A 17,417-nucleotide genomic window follows, 5' to 3' on the forward strand; every position below is an offset into this window, starting at 1 on the left:
AAAGGCATTTTTAAATTTTAACCGTAATCTTGTCACACATTAATATACAGAATGCATGCAAGATAGTTATAAAAATGAAGAAATGATAAAAATGTAACAGAAGTTAAATAGATTCAACATACTGGAATTCTAATGCAGATTTGCAGAGTTTATTGTCAGAGTGTAATGTTTTTTCAACAATTGTCAGGAGCATTTCCTGCAGAATGTTATCTTTACTCCACTACATTTACATTAGAAGGGCCATTCGATGACAAACGACACATGTCGACACAACCACAAATCAGAGATCTCTATGCGGCTTCTGTTGCAGTCACCCCTCGGCTTGGTAGGCATGGGCTAGGCTAACAATTTTCTCTCATGGGAGAAATACTCGGACCTTTAAGGAAAATAGTTATTCCTTGATCCATGGGACTTTTGTGACAAAACGTGGTGAACACAGATACAGATACGTATCTATATCCAGAGGTTCAGGACAATTTGGGAAAACGTTTACTGAGAAAACAATATGTGAAATGATGGACTTCCTTATTGATAACATCCACGTAAAATTTGGGGATAGGTCATTTAGGCAACAAGTAGGCATCCCCATGGGCACCAATTGTGCTCCCCTTCTTACGGATCTGTTTCTAAATGCATATGAATGCATTTCCCTTCTTGTCAAGCAATATTGCAGCAGCTCGAGCCTTTGGTATCAACATTTCACAACTTTTGAGATACAATGGAGCATGCTCTATCTACCAAGATTTCAAAGAGCGTCAAACGACTCTTACTCAGAAGTTGTTTGATCAAGGTTACAACGTTCAAGACCTCAGTAAAGCTTTCAAAAAGTTTTATGGTAGACATGTTGGCGGACACTTCCAAATTTGACGCATCAGTGACAAAAATGATGTCCGATGCAATTCCCTGTTTTGACTTGTACCATATGTTCCATATGTCGGGCAGGATACGCTCGGCTGGTGTGATTACTATTTGATAGTGATTCATAAACACATGTTCATGATAAAGTCGGAATCGTACAATCGACTCTGCTCTATGCAGAGATTTCTTTTGGATAAGGAAGGGGTTTTCACGCTTTAATTAATTTTTATAGATTCCTTATGATTATGGAAAGGATTTTGTCTCTACTGCAGCTAGCCCCGGGACGGCACAAACCACTACAGTTAGCCCCAGGACGACACAAATCCCTACAGTTAGCCCCAGTACGACACAAATCCCTACAGTTAGCCCCAGTACAACACAAATCCCTACAGTTAGCCCCAGTACGACACAAATCCCTACAGTTAGCCCCAGTACAACACAAATCCCTACAGTTAGCCCCAGTACGACACAAATCCCTACAGTTAGCCCCAGTATGACACAAATCCCTACAGTTAGCCCCAGTACGACACAATTCCCTACAGTTAGCCCCAGTACGACACAAATCCCTACAGTTAGCCTCAGTACGACACAAATCCCTACAGTTAGCCCCAGTACGACACAAATCCCTACAGTTAGCCCCACGAAGACACAAATCCCTACAGTTAGCCCCACGAAGACACAAATCCCTACAGTTAGCCCCACGAAGACACAAAGTACCTCAGCTGGAAAAGGTAAGCTTTGTTTGTGTTCTGGCTGTTGAAAAATATTAATGGACGTGACTGTTACGTCACATTTAATACGTCATAATGGACGCTGATTGCTTGGTTTACAAACTGACGTCGGTGCTTGCATTGACCTTCATAGAATGATTAGCCCTCATTCAGTTGACAGTTCAACCTCCAGTGAACTCACAAAAAGTTTTATATCTCAATTTCGTATCGCGGAGAAGCTTTACATTTGAGAAGCTCTCATGAAGGTGGGGCCAAGCATGTTTTATCCTTTGACAAAGTGCGTGTTTGCGCTGTTCCTCCGACCGCTGTGCCCCCTTCCGTTCAAGATGTCAACTGTTACACATAACAACATGATAGTTTCTTAAACAACATTTTCCAGTGATGGGAATAAAAATAACAAACATGAGATATTGTTGGGTACAGGGTAATCATTGCCGTGTAACAGATGGGTGAGGTGAAATGGGATTTAACGTCGCGTCCAAGAGTATTGCACTTATACAGCGACGTGCATTGTATTACGTTTAATAAAATACTCCCGATTTTGAGTTATTTTGCAATTCATCGTTCTCATTTGGAGCCAAGCGGACTGTAGCAGGGACCTTCTGGTACTAGGGTGCTTTCTTGGCTGGCTGTATCTGAGATATTAAATATCCCAGGCATGATACACCCCAAGTGAAAGCACCTACGATTTGGCTTAAATGCTCTATGTAGGCGTAATGGCGGACAACTATTCAAGGTCAGGATGGGAACCCCTACGTCCACGTGGTGGAAGGGAAACCGCGTATGGCATTAATCTACGCTATCGTGTTGAGGTCTGAGGTCGAAGTTGGCGTGCCGATTTCCAAGATGGCCAGTATGAAGATGATGGGGAATTTAACTTTGCTCCGAGAACGCGAAGTATTGACGTCTTAAGAAATACTGAAGTGCAAATACACATTTTATCATCACATAAATTATATTACAGGTTGTATAATAGGCACGTATTTCTTCACTTTAGCACACCATTTCACTCTGTACGCATGCCATAATGGGTACCATGACAGCCATACAGCTACTAACTTTCTCGACCCGTGAAGATCCGGGATAGAATAGGTCTTCAGCAACCCATGCTTGCCTCAAAAGGAAATTATGCTTGTCGTAAGAGGCGACTTGGTTGATGCATGTCATCGTATCTCAATTGCGTGGATCGATGCTCATGATGTCAATCACTGGATTCTCTGGTCTAGGCTCCATTATTTACTGACCGCCGTCATATTGCTGGAATATTGCTGAGTGTGGCGTTAAACAACAAACAAACAAACAAAACAAAAACAACTTTCTCGCGGTAAATATGGTTCCACAAAGCGTCAGATGAACAATTTCTTTAGAAATGCCTCAGCCAGTCACAATGACGGAGCGTCGTGATACATTGACATAGACGACGTCATAAGGACCGACATAAAGTGACACGTAGAATTTCCGAAGTGTTGTCACTGAACTTGTGGCATTAAGGTGTTAGTCGCCATTGCTAAATTGGGCGATAATCATCTAAAGGGGATCATAAATATGTATCGAAACAGTGCTGAAGTCTTAAAAGGAATCGGAATTCTGTGAATAGTATTTAGATACACCACAGCTGGGATGATGCATACAACGTTTCGCTCCAGGCATTGTAGTTGTCGAAACTGTATAAGTTAACGGCGTCCGGACCAACTTTGAGAATTTTTCCCGGAGTATGCCAACCAATGAAGTTAAAAACTAGTACCCGACCACTGCTCGGATGGACTTTCATCCAAAGCAGCGAGCCCAAGGTGTTCAGTGTGTTTGCAAACAAACTTTAATCCAATGCTTCGGATTAGCATTTAAACTACCAGAGTTTGTACGTTTAGAACATGTTTAATATACAATAAAGGCCGAAGAGGTTATTTAATGACCGCCTAAAAAACGATGGAAGTAAATACTGAGGTACATAAGCAAACTTAAGGAAATTCAAGGGGGTGGTCCCTCAATCTGGAGCGCCCAAGTACAGTCACATAAAATCCACCCCCACCCCACCAACTCATTATTGTGGTGTTATGTACAAAATACACGTTTCTAAACTGAAATTTTTTCAATTTTCTCATTGCAGAATATTCAACTACAGGCTCTAACACCATACCAAATATAGGTAAGTTCATTCTCTTGAATCACAACAGATTATTGGACGTTTCTGAACACTAAATAGGAGGTATTTCATTAAAAAACCTTAATTATTTATTTTCACTGGAAAACCATATCCTGAAATCATTGATACATATGCTCTGACGTTGAAAGGCCGGTACAAAGGTAGCATGATATTCTACATAAGATCAGTTTTGTCTGTTTGCCTGTTAGCTAGCGCCGCATTCAGCAATATTCCAGCTGTATGTCTATGGCATGTACATAATCAAGTCCGGACCAGACAAACCATAGACTGATATTATTAACAACGCCCCACGCCATCCGGGTACGATGACACACAATCCACCAAGTCACCGAGTCTGACAACCCGATCCACAAAGTCGCTATTTTCGGCCAGCATAGGTTGCTTTGGACCAGTTGTAACCCGGAATCCGATTTGATAAGAATGTTACTTGAATGAGGAATTCGTATATCAATACATATATTGGCAAGCCAATAAGGATTATAGCCACTGATGTGAAGGCCAATTTACTCCCAGCCTGGTTCTCTGGGTATGCTGCACTGGAGCTCGGTGTAGCGCCAGCGCAACATACCCAGGGAACCAGGCTGATTTACTCCAAGGTGTCAGTCTGTTCCGATCATGCATTTAAATGCATACATTGTCCCCGAAATGTTGTACTATTTTCTTGCGAGAATCCTAACCTATTCGGGGCGGTCGGGTAGCCTAGTGCTTAAAGCGTTCGTTCGTCACGCCGAAGACCCGGGTTCGATTCCCGACATGGGTACAATGTGTGAAGCCCATTTCTGGTGTCCCCAGCCGTGATATTGCTGGAATATTGCTAAAAGCGGCGTAAAATCAAACTCACTCACTCACTCACCTAACCTATTCAATTCATCACCAGTTTCCACCCACCTAGATTGTTGCTTATGCAAAGTATGATTGTTCTTTACACACTGAAGAGTACAATGTGGCCCATAATGAAGAGACTCTTTCGATTGTTCTGTCGTGTTCAAAACATTGCCAACATGATAGTTCATTTGGTATTTCCCTTTAAGCTCGAACTTTCTTTCTCCACAGAAACAGCACGGTTCAAATTAAATTTTACAGTTAATGTGAATGCTTCATTCGATGCTGAGCTGGGAAACCCCTCATCTGATTTGTATAAAAACTACAGAAAAGAGTTCAGAGAGAAGGTAATAGTAAGAAATGGAAAGGACTCTGTGTTCTATTTGTTTGTATGTCATATATATTGCATTTCCAGGGCCAAAGCATAGGATACACATGAATTCTGTCACGAGTTTCGTAAACTCAGTATGACACAGCAAAGTATGTGAAAAATAAAGTACTTTCGAGTTAACAGTGGGGTGTTCTTCTATACATTCTGAGCTAAATGGAAAAGTGTGTGTTTTCTGAGCACAAATGGAAACACCAATCGTTGACATCATCTTCAAATTTTATTATATTTACCTAATCAGTTGTGTTTGTATTATGTCAAAGGTTGTAGGTCGAGTGGAATCGTTTTTACACCTACTAGTAGTATAGAAGTTATCATTTAGCTAAAGCATTTGGTAGAGATTAACCAAGGAGCTCAAAGTAATTATGGGAGTTAAAAAATATCGTACCGTTAATCGGTTTCTGCCTCGCCAAACGCCAAACACCTCGATGTTTTGTGGTTCACGTATGACAGCATTTCTTGAAAAGTGGCGATACATTGAGGATATGTAAATGGTGTTTGCCAAATACATTGTCATGCGCGGACAACCATCGTTAAATGTTATATTTATTATCACATAATTCAAGGTGATTTTGCTTGATTTTACTTCTCAAACTAAGTGTTAGAACCGAAACCCATCCGTGACCAAACCACACACATAACGGTTCACGTGCGAGTTAGAAAGCAGTTCTCGACTAACGGAAAATTGTAAGAAAAAAATGCAAAAACGTATTTAATAGCAAGAAACGAAACACAAACATATCCATAATTTACTGGAGTAAAATGTAATGCATAAGAATGTATATATGTACAGCAGTGGTCAGTGGTTAGGAATACTTGTGTTCTATTAGAACAGCCGTCTTCACAAACAGCTGATCAGCCAATTGTAAACATTCAGCGTGTGTCATGAATACTATTGGCCGGAAATGTTTAGGAACTAACAAACAGGCCAAACAACTGTCAATTATCAAATGTCATGATTCTTTTACCAATGTCAAGAGATCGCTTCTGCTATGAAGTGGCAGTGCCACTTCCAGGATCCTGACTTTGAGCTACGACCTAAGTAACCTTGAACTTTTACCAGTGGTTATATACGATATATGTGACAATATCAATATCACTCAGCAGAGGTACGGGAACTATTTCACTGACAGATATCTCACTATGAATACTATCCATAGATATATCTGCTTCCTTTTTTGGATGTAAGGAAAACACCTTTTTAGTTATGATCTTCATTTCATTAGGGGGTAGCCTAGTGGTTAAAACCAAACTCACTCACTCACTCACTCACTCATTTTATTAGGGCTCCATGTATGTTTGATGTGTTTGATTGATTTATTCATGACGTTTCAGGCCATTGACCCATTGGACACACATACACAATAGATCGTACAAAGTAGTGCATTTAAAGAAACAGTACATATATATGGTTGATTGCACTATTGGAAATTACGTATCATATTATGATAAATTAAATTGGGTCATAATGCTATGTAAGTCGTTACTGCATTGCCAAGTAGTATTTAGAAGCAAAATATACAAAATTTGACAAAGCTACGTTAGTAGATTTACATGATGATGACAATAATGCAATGCATTTTGATGTGTAGGACTAACATCATATTGAGTATCTGCATATTTATTTCTAAGCCCCGAATAAGGTAAGCTTCGCATTCTGGTAAAAAAAATCATTCTCTATAATGTTATTTCCAAAACGTAAGCAGTAGGCACAAACTCGATCTTGCTGTTCTATTTCGATGTCGACCAACTCCACTCATAAGATTATGGCATGAACATCTGAACTTCGTAAGGACTTGTCTGAAGATGATTTTATCTATTTGAGAGAGGGCTTGAATGCAGTATTTAGTATATGACTTTTGTTCTAGATGAGAGCAGTGTACATAGCAATACCTGGGTTCTTGTATATTGAAGTCACTGGGTTCTTGTAAGTATCATATCTGATTTCTTACGTCCTTCACTGCGAAGTCTATATCTAATATTGGTAAGCCGCACATTCATTCTTCATTCGGTAAAAATACCAAAAAAAATAAAAAAAATTTACTTTTACGTTTTCTTTCACCAATAAATGATCTTTCGTTGTAATTCGAAGCTCTAGTTTATGTGTTGAAATACGTGTACAACCTTTGGTTTGCTTGTTCTGAACTGAGATGAAGACAATGGAGTTGGTATTTTGTACTTCAAAACATGTATCGCACTCATTGACATGTTTTGATCCAGTAGGAAATAACACCGTTCAATGAGTAATCATGTTGTTACCATTCCGTTTGGCCTGAGCAGTTTTGAGAACAAACTTTGAAACATGTATTGCCTATGTGTTTTCAGACCAGTGGTTAATTGACACTGGAACTACATCAATTTTTTTCAGCGAAGGGTGCATAGGAGTCCTTCACAATGTCATCATAAAGGCTGATGTAAATGCGACAGACGTACAGACAGCTTTAAAGGGGCCAGTCAGGAACGCGACGAAAAATGTGACCATTTTCAACCATAACGCTAGCTTGGAACTCAACGACTCTGATATCGACAAAAGTAGGTTTTTACTTCAGTACCATTATATATCCACATCTAACCTACAAGACAGACGTCAACGCGGCCATTTATAGTGACAAGACAATCCAGTGATTGACATCATGAGCATCAATCCACGAAATTGGGAAACGATGACTTCATCAATTACGTGATTGTCTGGTCAAGACTCGATTATTTACAGATCGCCGTCATAGCTGGAATATTGCTAAGTGCGGCGTTAAACAACAAACAACATGCATCAACCAAGTCAGCAAGCCTAACCACCCCTTGCCGTTAGTCGCCTCTTACGACAAGCTTGGTCGCCTGTTACGGCAAGCATGGGTTTCTGAAGACCTTATTCTACCCCGGATCTTCACGGGTCGGGTAGTATATGTACGGCAGGACATGTTGATCGTTTCGCGAACACCTGGTGTTATTACTGATCTTCAGTGGTCAATTTATATACTTTTCACAGCTATTTTGCTCTTTAAATCTGTTTGGCTCGATAAGTTAGACTGGTTATTCTCTTGCATTGACAATTTCTATTAAGTATCTAAGAGCCCATTTTCCAAAAAAGATTAAGGTGCATTTTGACAAAGTTGTGATACAACATGATACATGTATGCACTGATATTTGCAAACTTTGAAATTACTAGTCACAGTTATATTTTATACTAATGTTTATAATAATACACATTATTTTTGTTATAACGATAAGGTCAAGTTTGCTGTGTGGAACCTAAATATTGTTTTAATAAATTTGGATGTTGCTGGATAAGCATAGATTTATAAACGTCGGTAATATAGCACACGGTAATATAAGCATGTCGCCAATATGGATGACAATGAAACAAGTGCTGTGGTGTTTTCTTTGTTAACGGGTCTGCTGAATGGCGATGTTACACAGTAATCACTCACCGTATTGTTTTATGTAGATTTCATAGCATCATTCCTGTTTGTGTTGTCTATTTCAGTCACGAAATCCATGGAGGATAAATGCAATGCGGAGGAAATGTGCAACGATAATTTTACGTGTACAGGAGGCACCACTTCACAACCGAAATGCAAATCTATATGTACACCTGGTTACTGTCAGCACGGCATGTGTTCCGTGGACACAAATGGACATCCTATGTGCAGGTACAGTGGCTCTCTATAACAACGGTTATGGGGATTTCGGGTCAGAATAGATCACAGGTACCTCGTGCTTTTCCAAATAGCTTTGTGACTCGGTTCAGGATCCTCTTCCATCGTTGATCATGCTATCAACCACTGGTTTGCCTGGCCCAGACTCCGTTATTTATTGGTTGCCGTGATATAGCTGGGATATTGCTGACCGAGGCGTAAAAATATACAAACGCGACAACTAATAGAATCTTTTGACAACAACCGGCTATGATTGTTTTGGAATTTATTTGTTCATTACAGGAAACGAAACGAAATTTCCCAACAACTAAAGTAATTAAAGTTAAACTCGAGTTAAGTACTGCCATTTGTAATTTTCTTGGTGAATTTTGTAGTTATGACCGAATCTGTGAAGAATTTTCTGTAAAATATGAGTCTTGTTAACGTCTGAGGATCGCAATTTCTTAATACATGCAACATTTTGCATGCTAGTATATCTTTGTTTAAGGTTGGCCTTGTCTTCTAAGGTGCCGTATTTCGCTGTGTAAAGCTGTGTCCCTTTGGTTGAATATTTATTATCTCAAATTTGGTGGGATATTTTCAAATCACAGATTCCCCTTCACTATGATTCTTGGTTTGACAGAAATATGGGAAACGTCTCAGACTTGCATTAGATTCCTTCAATATAAAGCATACAGGCCATGACATAACTAAAATTTTGTTCAAAGCGACGTTAAAACCACACTCAAAATATTAGATTAAATATTGGGAAGGGGCGGGGTGAGGTAGCCTTGTAGTTGAAGCGTTCGCTCGTCACGCCGAGGACCCGGGTTCGATTCCCCTTATGGGTATATTATGTGAAGGCCATTTCTGGTGTACCCCCGCCATGAGATTGTTGGACTATTGCTGAAAGCCGCATTCTCACTCACCTACGACCTCGCATTTCATATTGCAATGAGAGTAGCTCCTTTCAGACCAAGTGGGCAGGCGTTGGAAATGCCCAACGATGCATTCTCGAGTTGAGAATCTTTGGTGCACTGTTGTTGAGCTTAACGGCAATTACAATCAAGTTTAAAACGTATAAACCGCCTCCCGGCCTCTCCTCCCCAACATTGAATCGAATTTGATATTATGAAGCAAGTTTTTTCATTAAATTCACTTGGTTACGTTTTGAGAGAACAGCCCATAATCTAATCATCAGCTTCGAATGTTGTAATCATACGGAACCATTATATATACCGGCGACGTCTTTTATAAAAGTAGAATTTAGATGGTGTGCAAAGCTTAAGTGAGAAATAAAAAAATGTATTTCGCTTTCGCTCTTTAGATTCGTTTTGAAATACTCGACGGGGACTGGTATAGTAATCTATATTTAGAGTACACGTATATGGCACATGTTTTCAGTTGCGAGATAACGGAACACTTCGTTTACGGCGGTAAGAAGTGCGAGAAGAAAGTAGAAAGACTGGATATGGAGAAAGGCACCATCGCTGGCATAGCTGGTGGAGTAGGAGGAGGGGTAATTCTGCTGCTCTCCATCGCCCTAGGGTGCATGTGTTATTCAAGAAGGAAGGGCAAGAATCCAGACAAGTATATGTACGTATAATGACGTGGGTCCGAATCCCTGATCATGTTTCTAGGTTTGTCAGCACCATACCCGTTCTCGTGGTTTCACCAAAGTGGTGATTTGCATGACTGAATCACTCCGTGATATAACTGAAATGCTGTTGAAAGCAGAGTTAAACCAAACTCACCCAAGAGCAAGTGGTTCGCCTTATATAGGTCCAATGGTCTACGTTCATAATATGCAATATATTTGACGCGTTTATTTATCATCGAAACCACAGAATTGTTTCGAATCGACCATTTGGTATTCGGGGTTAATTATAAGGGCAAGGGAGGTTGTGGTCCTCAGGTTTTACAAAATACAAATTGGAAATGTTTCATATCATGAAAAACAAATGTGTTGTGCTAAAAACAGTAAATTACACATCGTCTCCTTTCGCAGAAAACAACAGCGTGTTTTGAAGAAGTTACCATAAAAATACTCTCCAACACAAATCCCAGACCACCCACCTCCACCAGAATATTAAATGGCGCTGTTGATTTGACAGTATGTTGGCTGTCTATCAATTATTGAGTCTAGCGCCAACGAATATTACTATTTTGACGATAGGAAACACCTGACAGCGTTGAAAACTGTATCAATGAAACTGCAGCATGAGACGGTATTTAAGTGTGTAACGAAACCGAAATTAGTATTGAGGTGGTGGTCTCTGAAAAAGGAGTTCTATTTTACGCCGCTTGTAGTAATATTCCCCAAATATCCCTGTAATATGGCGAATCGAATACAGGCCTTCGGTGCTTTAACCACTAGTCTACCATACCACCCCATCGGCCCTCGTAACAAGCTGGGGTAAGCATAGTTTATATCATCAGAAGCGAATAAAAGGACCAATTGCCAGATGATCGCTGCATTCAGATTTCCCTGCATTTATTTCCTGCATTTGTTGCAATTCGCGAAACAATGTGCCGCCAGACCCACCAGATTGTGTATAGTGGCTCGAGTGCCCGGATACGACGCTCATGATGTCCTGATGTAGGTGTAAACACAAATCGCGACAATGCAAGATGATAAGCTGTGTCAGTGTGACCGATACGGTTATTGCCCTTGTGGCAGGGTGAACAGAATATGGCTCTACTTGCGGTTAAGAACGTCACGACTGTGTTTGCAAAATAACCACATTGTCAGTTTGAGCATGTATCCACATGGCGGATTATCTACCATATGGACAGCAAGGATCTGTGTGTCATGGAGAGAGTGAAACTGAGTCATGTACAATGACTTTGTATGATTCACCTGTATTATCCATGATGCTTTTTATTTGCCTTCAGATGAACTCCAACACCACAAACGGAACATTTATTGTTCAAAAGTAAGATGGCATATATAAAAATAGCTACGCGATAAATCGAAAAAAATCCAATGAAGAACGAAGCATGGTTTATTTCACGATAAAACATTGTTCTGTCATGACGTCATTTCTGGAGATTCGAACATGCACACGCAACTTGATTACGTCGTAAATGTGACGACGTTATGTATGAGATGTACGTGTCTGTTGAGTTGTTCCCCATAGTTGTAGCTAGGCAACGCAGATAAACGCTATGGCCGAAAGATCGCACAAAAAATGTGAAGGCTTTGGCAATCCGTTTTGGGAGAAAAGGTATTGTTAATCGACGTCAAATTTGTGAGACGATAAGGGAAGTACCAAACTATAAACAACTTCCACTCGTTGTTTATTTCTTCAATCTGTTATGAAATTTCAAACGACGTTTTGTGTATTTCATGCTTTCTTCTCGTTATACGTCATATCAAATATAGGAAACACCAAGAAGAAGATGATATACATCTGGCAGAGCGGTTCGAGCGAGATGTTTTCAGCAATAGTCGGGCCGGTGGATTCAACTATGGTGCAGACATCAAGGACGAGTACCGGTACAGTGGGCGGAATGATGGGGGGCAAGGATATGAGGAGGTAGGTGTGTTGAGGATGAGGATGAGATGAGGGGTGTTAGATAGTTGTTGCATGAGGATCACGTCGCAGACGGGACAGGTAGCTGACATGTGTTAAGTCTGCACACAAAAAAATCTGCAGCAATTGTCCAAAAGTAAAATGATGAGAAGATTTGATACGATTATGAATAACTAATTGACCTTACGATCAACCCAAAACAATAGTCGAAACGTAGGTTAATTATACACTTGGTGGTGCGGTCATATAGTGAGTGCGTGAGTTTAACGCCGCTTTTAACAGTATTACAGTTATATTACGGTGTGTAGGCTTAATGTGGGAGGAAAGCCCGAAGTGATGTAGGTCTCAGACGTTTCCCACTTCGGTGAAACCCACGAGCACGGGTATGGTGCTGACAAACCTTGAAACATAATCGGGGCGAACCGGGATTCGAACCCACAATCAAAGGTTTCTGCCGTGCCCCTGTGGTCATATAGGTTGACAAAGCAAAGCACGTTTGCTGTGGTAGACTCGCTAGACTCACAGTGCAGACTAGGTCCAGCGAAGATATGTGCAAAAAGAAAAAGACACCCATGTCGGTTTCTTATCATCTTCGAAGAGTAAACTTCAGGGCCCACTTGCACAAAGCGATCTTAGCGCTAAGATGATCGTAACTCCCATACTTTAACATCGGCTTACGATAGTCTTAGAGCTAAGGTCGCTTTGTGCAAGAGGGCCCAGGTTAAATTGGAGAACCAGGTTAAGGAGGACTTCTTATCGCAGATATGCTTAAGATGACAAGACTTTGCATTTGTGCCAACTGAAGCTGAGGTATAGCCTTTGTTACACGGGACAAAATGTGACCGGTGTTGATGTTAAGGGCATAAATAATTTCTTGTAATTTCATTTATGAAGTTAACTTTAACACCAGCCTTTGGTGTCTAAATTTCACAACTTCTGAGGTACAATCGAACATGCTCTTTCTAAGAAGATTTCAAAAAGCGCCATACGACTCTTGCTAAAAAGTTGTGTGATCAGGGTTACAACATTTAGAGTTTTAGTACAGCTTTCATGGTTTTAACAGTAGATATGTAGATGATATTTCCAAATTTGACATTTCGTATGAATATGGAAGGAGTTTTGTCACTTCTACTTACGACCTTTGTCAATAAGTATATAAACCTGGTTCTCCCTTCATACCAGTGGCTGGAGCAAAAGAACAAATCAGAGCAGGAGTCAAACAGTAGAAGAAGCAGAGTGGACGACTTCCGCGCATCCCGCTACGCCGACAACAGGAGCCGTAACCATGGTGACGATAGACGAGGAGAGATGGAACCCGCCTCCATGTTTGGTATGTTATGAAACTGTTCAGTATGTTTTCAATTAATGGCAATTGAAAGAGAGAAAAAATCCTAAACGCGTTACCATATTAGGAATTAGAATAACAAGCTTCAAGATTCAACGGCCTTACGACTTTCAATGCCACGCGGCGGATGCTTTGACACTTGGCTGTAGTGACTACGTGGACAAGGTCAATCGTGGTTAATAGCCGACCCCACAGCATTCACAACATCTTCCCGAAGCAAGAGAGTTAACTGACTATAAAAGTCCAGTTTCCACCCTTGCCGAACTAGGCTGGTATTATGGAGTTACATAACGAGTCTCTGCATAGTCCAATCAAAATTGCGCACCGAAATCGAAATCCGGTTCGTAAACTGTCGAGCAGATTTCGATCGATTGCAGGATTTGCAAAGCATGTGCACCGCCAACTCGTTGTCAGCAGATATTTTCCAAATCTTTTCATGTTTTGAATCAAAGTGCTCACGTGATTTGATGCATTTCGCGATGGAAGACCCGTTTTATCACAATATAGATCTTGATAATCGATCAGATCATCCTGACTTGGGCGCACCCATTTTGTGTGAGGCTTAGAAGGGACATAACTTGTAATAGCCACTGGTGGCGCTACGATCGAGCCAAGTAATTCCAGCCTAGTTCGGCAAGGGTGGAAACTGGACTTTTAAAGTCAGTTTACTCACTTGCCTCGGGAAGATGCATTCACAATGGATCCGACAGGATCCAAGGCCTATACCATCGAGACTATGGTACCTCAGAGAGAAGGATAGGGAACGTCTCACTCTTAGACTAGCTAGTGTTAGGCTAGGTGCTCAATGGCACAATACAACAACGACTACCACTGTGTTGACCTGGCGCATAATGCTTCTTGTATGTATCTACATGTATTAGCAAACGTGTATACACCGCAAGTCATCGACTCGACGGTTGTCACTTCCTACCGAGACCCGTGAAGATCCGGGGTAGAATAGGTCTTCAGCAACCCATGCTTGCCGTAAAAGGCGACTATGCTTGTCGTAAGAGGATACTAACGAGATCGGGTGGTCAGGCTCGCTGACTTGGTTGATGATGCTCATAATGTCAATCACTGGATTGTCTGGTCCAGACTCGATAATTTACAGACCGCCGTCATTTACCTGGAATACTGCTCAGTGCGGGGTTAAACAACAAACAAACACTTCCTATCGAGAACCGCACACCGAAACCGCGCATATTGACGTCACATGTGTTTGTAACCAGTGCTACCGTTGCATTGTTACATCTGCAAGTGTCATTCAGTAATGCTTTCGTCATAACGCTAAACTCATTAATATTTCATCAGAAAAGGGGAATCTTTGATTTCAAGTTGGATTTCTCGGCAAATCCATGCTTCAAATGTCCTTACCGCGAGCTGTAAATTGAAGCCAGCATCAATTAATTGCATTTTCAGGCAGGGGTATATCGGGGCAGTCGTCTGGCCTTGGGACCTCCCAATACAGGTTCCCCGAGGATATGTCTCCCGACTATGACCGTGAGGACGAACGCCAGATGAGGCCAAATTCTAGAGACCAAGACAGTGCGCGCCCGTACACCAGCATGCCCACTGGTCAGACATCAAGACCACAGTCCAGGCTGCTGAGTAGCGATTACAGTCAAGGGCGCCCGGTGTACGAATACATTGATACGGACGAGGCGGTAAGATGCAGCTGGGGTAGTCTGTATATTGAACAGTATATCAGTTATTTTGCGGCTTCGTATGGGAAGAGATGAACTGTGGTGAAACCCGAGGGTATTGTGCTGACAACCCTTGAAACGAACTTGTGACACACCTAAGGTTCGGACCTGAGGACATTGCAGCGCCTTGGGCCCTCGTACCCCGTATAATGATAAGATGGGCTATAGATATATTACTTATGTAGATCATATTCATATTCATATTCACGATCAGCATACATGAGCATGAGGTGAGGTGAAATGGGGGTTTAACGTCGCGTCCAAGATTATTGCACTTATATAGCGACGTGTGTGTGTTTGTGTGGCTGCTTGTACTAGTCCGGACTGATGCTAGCTCACTGAGATACCATGCCGCAGTTTCACATGAATACCCCACTCAGACACAGTATACTGACTCCGAGCCGACCAGTCCTTAATGCCGAGCGCCAGACAGGTTAACAACAAGTACTATCTTTTAACGTCTTTTGGTATGACGCGGTCGGGGATCGAACCCCGGACCTTCCGCTCTCCTGGCGGACGCTCTACCACTAGACCACGGAGGCGGTCCGATTAAAACATAGCGTCTCATCGGGCATTGAGTGTTAATTAAGTGTTCATTTCACCTCACCCCACCTCACCTCACCTCACCTCACCTAGTGTTTCTGAACATCTTGGTGATGCGGTCTCAGTACCCTATTCCTACCTTCTGTAAGCCTTTTGGGGCGGTCGGGTAGCATAGTGGTTAAAGCGTTCGCTCGTCACGCCGAAGACCCGGTTTCGATTCCCGACATGGGTACAATGTGTGAAGCCCATTTCTGGTGTCCCCCGCCGTGATATTGCTGGAATATTGCAAAAAGCGGCGTAAAACCATATTCACTCACTCTGTAAGCCTTTATCGCGCAATGTTTTGTATTCCATTGACAAATTGTGTTTTTAACTTTTATTTTGTGTTTAATTGTTACAGTATTCCATCCAAAGACCAAACTTTCGCTAACAAGACGATCAGCAAAACACTTACGGTAAAGAAATACCTCGGTAAAAGGAACGTGACATCGTCAGTACGAGTGATTAAACATCAGTGTAAACGTGCACATTAAGAATGAAAGTTTTATTTCTGATCAGTATGTTATAAGAACAAATCAGTATGTTCTCTGAAGTCTGTAGATTTTGTTGTTTTTTAGTTGTGTTCTTTTTTGTTTATTGTAATTATAATACCATAATTAAATTCGATGAACTGATATTTTTTCAGGTCTGAAGAACACCGAATGCGAAGGAAACTTTAACTCTACACAATACTATTTTCCGGACGACCTCCACCTAATCATACAACACAGAGGAAAGCGGCACAACATATAAACTTGTACGTCAACAGATTTATCCCCAGCAACCTATGCTTGTCGTAAGAAGCGAAAGCGGTGGTCATGCTCCATGACACGGCGTTTCATCGAACCCCGACAGCATGGGACGTTTTTCTATTTGTATCAATCACTGGTTTGTCAGGTCCAAACTCGGTATTTTACTGGTCACCGTCAAATAGCTGGAGTCGAGCGCTTAACAACAAACATTTGAACTGAGTGAGGGGCTGTTTGCGGAAACGCGATCGGGCACAGTGTAAGGGAGATAACTCATGACGGTTCAGGCATATACCGTTACATTCAATGTATATACGTAAAAGAAGTATACAATTTTACAAAAATATATCGATGTACAAGAAATAAAAACGGCGACGCTCAAAATCTATTCTGCGATCGCGAAGAGCTTTCATAATTTAATTATCTTTATACTAGTATCTCTTCCGGAAATGATAGCTCAAACACATTTTGGGAAAATTGACAATTTTGAAATATTAAACACGCATAACGTTATTCAAAATAGGATAATTAATTACACAATCGGTTTAATATTTCCTTTGATATAAGCTGACGCGAATGTTATTCTTTTACATTGCTTGTTTAATTTTGTCCTTATGTGATTTTAAACTTGTCAGCATGTAACAAACTCAACACAAGTTCCCTGTGGATTTCATCCCTTTGGGTCGCCATCTTGAAATATCTGTTGTTGTTTTTTTATTACCGCCTGATTCAGCAACTTTGCAGCTATTTTCCTGAGGGCAGCATGACAAACTCCATCTTGAAATGAGAAATATCAGAGTATGGACATCCTAACACATAGTACATGTCAATTTGTTATGAATATAGATACAGTACGCTACGTTTATAACGAACTATAAACCACTAATGTTTAAGTTTGTTATA

At 41.0% G+C, this 17,417-nt stretch overlaps 1 protein-coding gene across 1 annotated transcript in view; it reads left to right on the forward strand.

The window, feature by feature from the left end:
* LOC124112293 (mucin-3A-like) overlaps nt 1-17,006 on the forward strand; it is a 29,727-nt gene extending 12,721 nt beyond the window's left edge. The window contains exons 3-14 of the mRNA XM_048382457.1: nt 1,131-1,589; nt 3,697-3,735; nt 4,807-4,922; nt 6,832-6,890; nt 7,332-7,495; nt 8,449-8,614; nt 10,004-10,195; nt 11,985-12,138; nt 13,318-13,465; nt 14,900-15,144; nt 16,127-16,181; nt 16,412-17,006. Of these exons, the coding sequence (XP_048238414.1) occupies nt 1,131-1,589; nt 3,697-3,735; nt 4,807-4,922; nt 6,832-6,890; nt 7,332-7,495; nt 8,449-8,614; nt 10,004-10,195; nt 11,985-12,138; nt 13,318-13,465; nt 14,900-15,144; nt 16,127-16,156 (1,772 nt within the window). The 3' untranslated portion in view covers nt 16,157-16,181; nt 16,412-17,006. The remainder of the gene's footprint in view (nt 1-1,130; nt 1,590-3,696; nt 3,736-4,806; nt 4,923-6,831; nt 6,891-7,331; nt 7,496-8,448; nt 8,615-10,003; nt 10,196-11,984; nt 12,139-13,317; nt 13,466-14,899; nt 15,145-16,126; nt 16,182-16,411) is intronic.
* Nucleotides 17,007-17,417: the final 411 nt, after the last annotated feature.

This window comes from Haliotis rufescens, unplaced genomic scaffold (genome assembly GCF_023055435.1).
Source record: "Haliotis rufescens isolate VD_foot unplaced genomic scaffold, xgHalRufe1.0.p SCAF_4, whole genome shotgun sequence".
Taxonomy (NCBI): domain Eukaryota; kingdom Metazoa; phylum Mollusca; class Gastropoda; order Lepetellida; family Haliotidae; genus Haliotis; species Haliotis rufescens.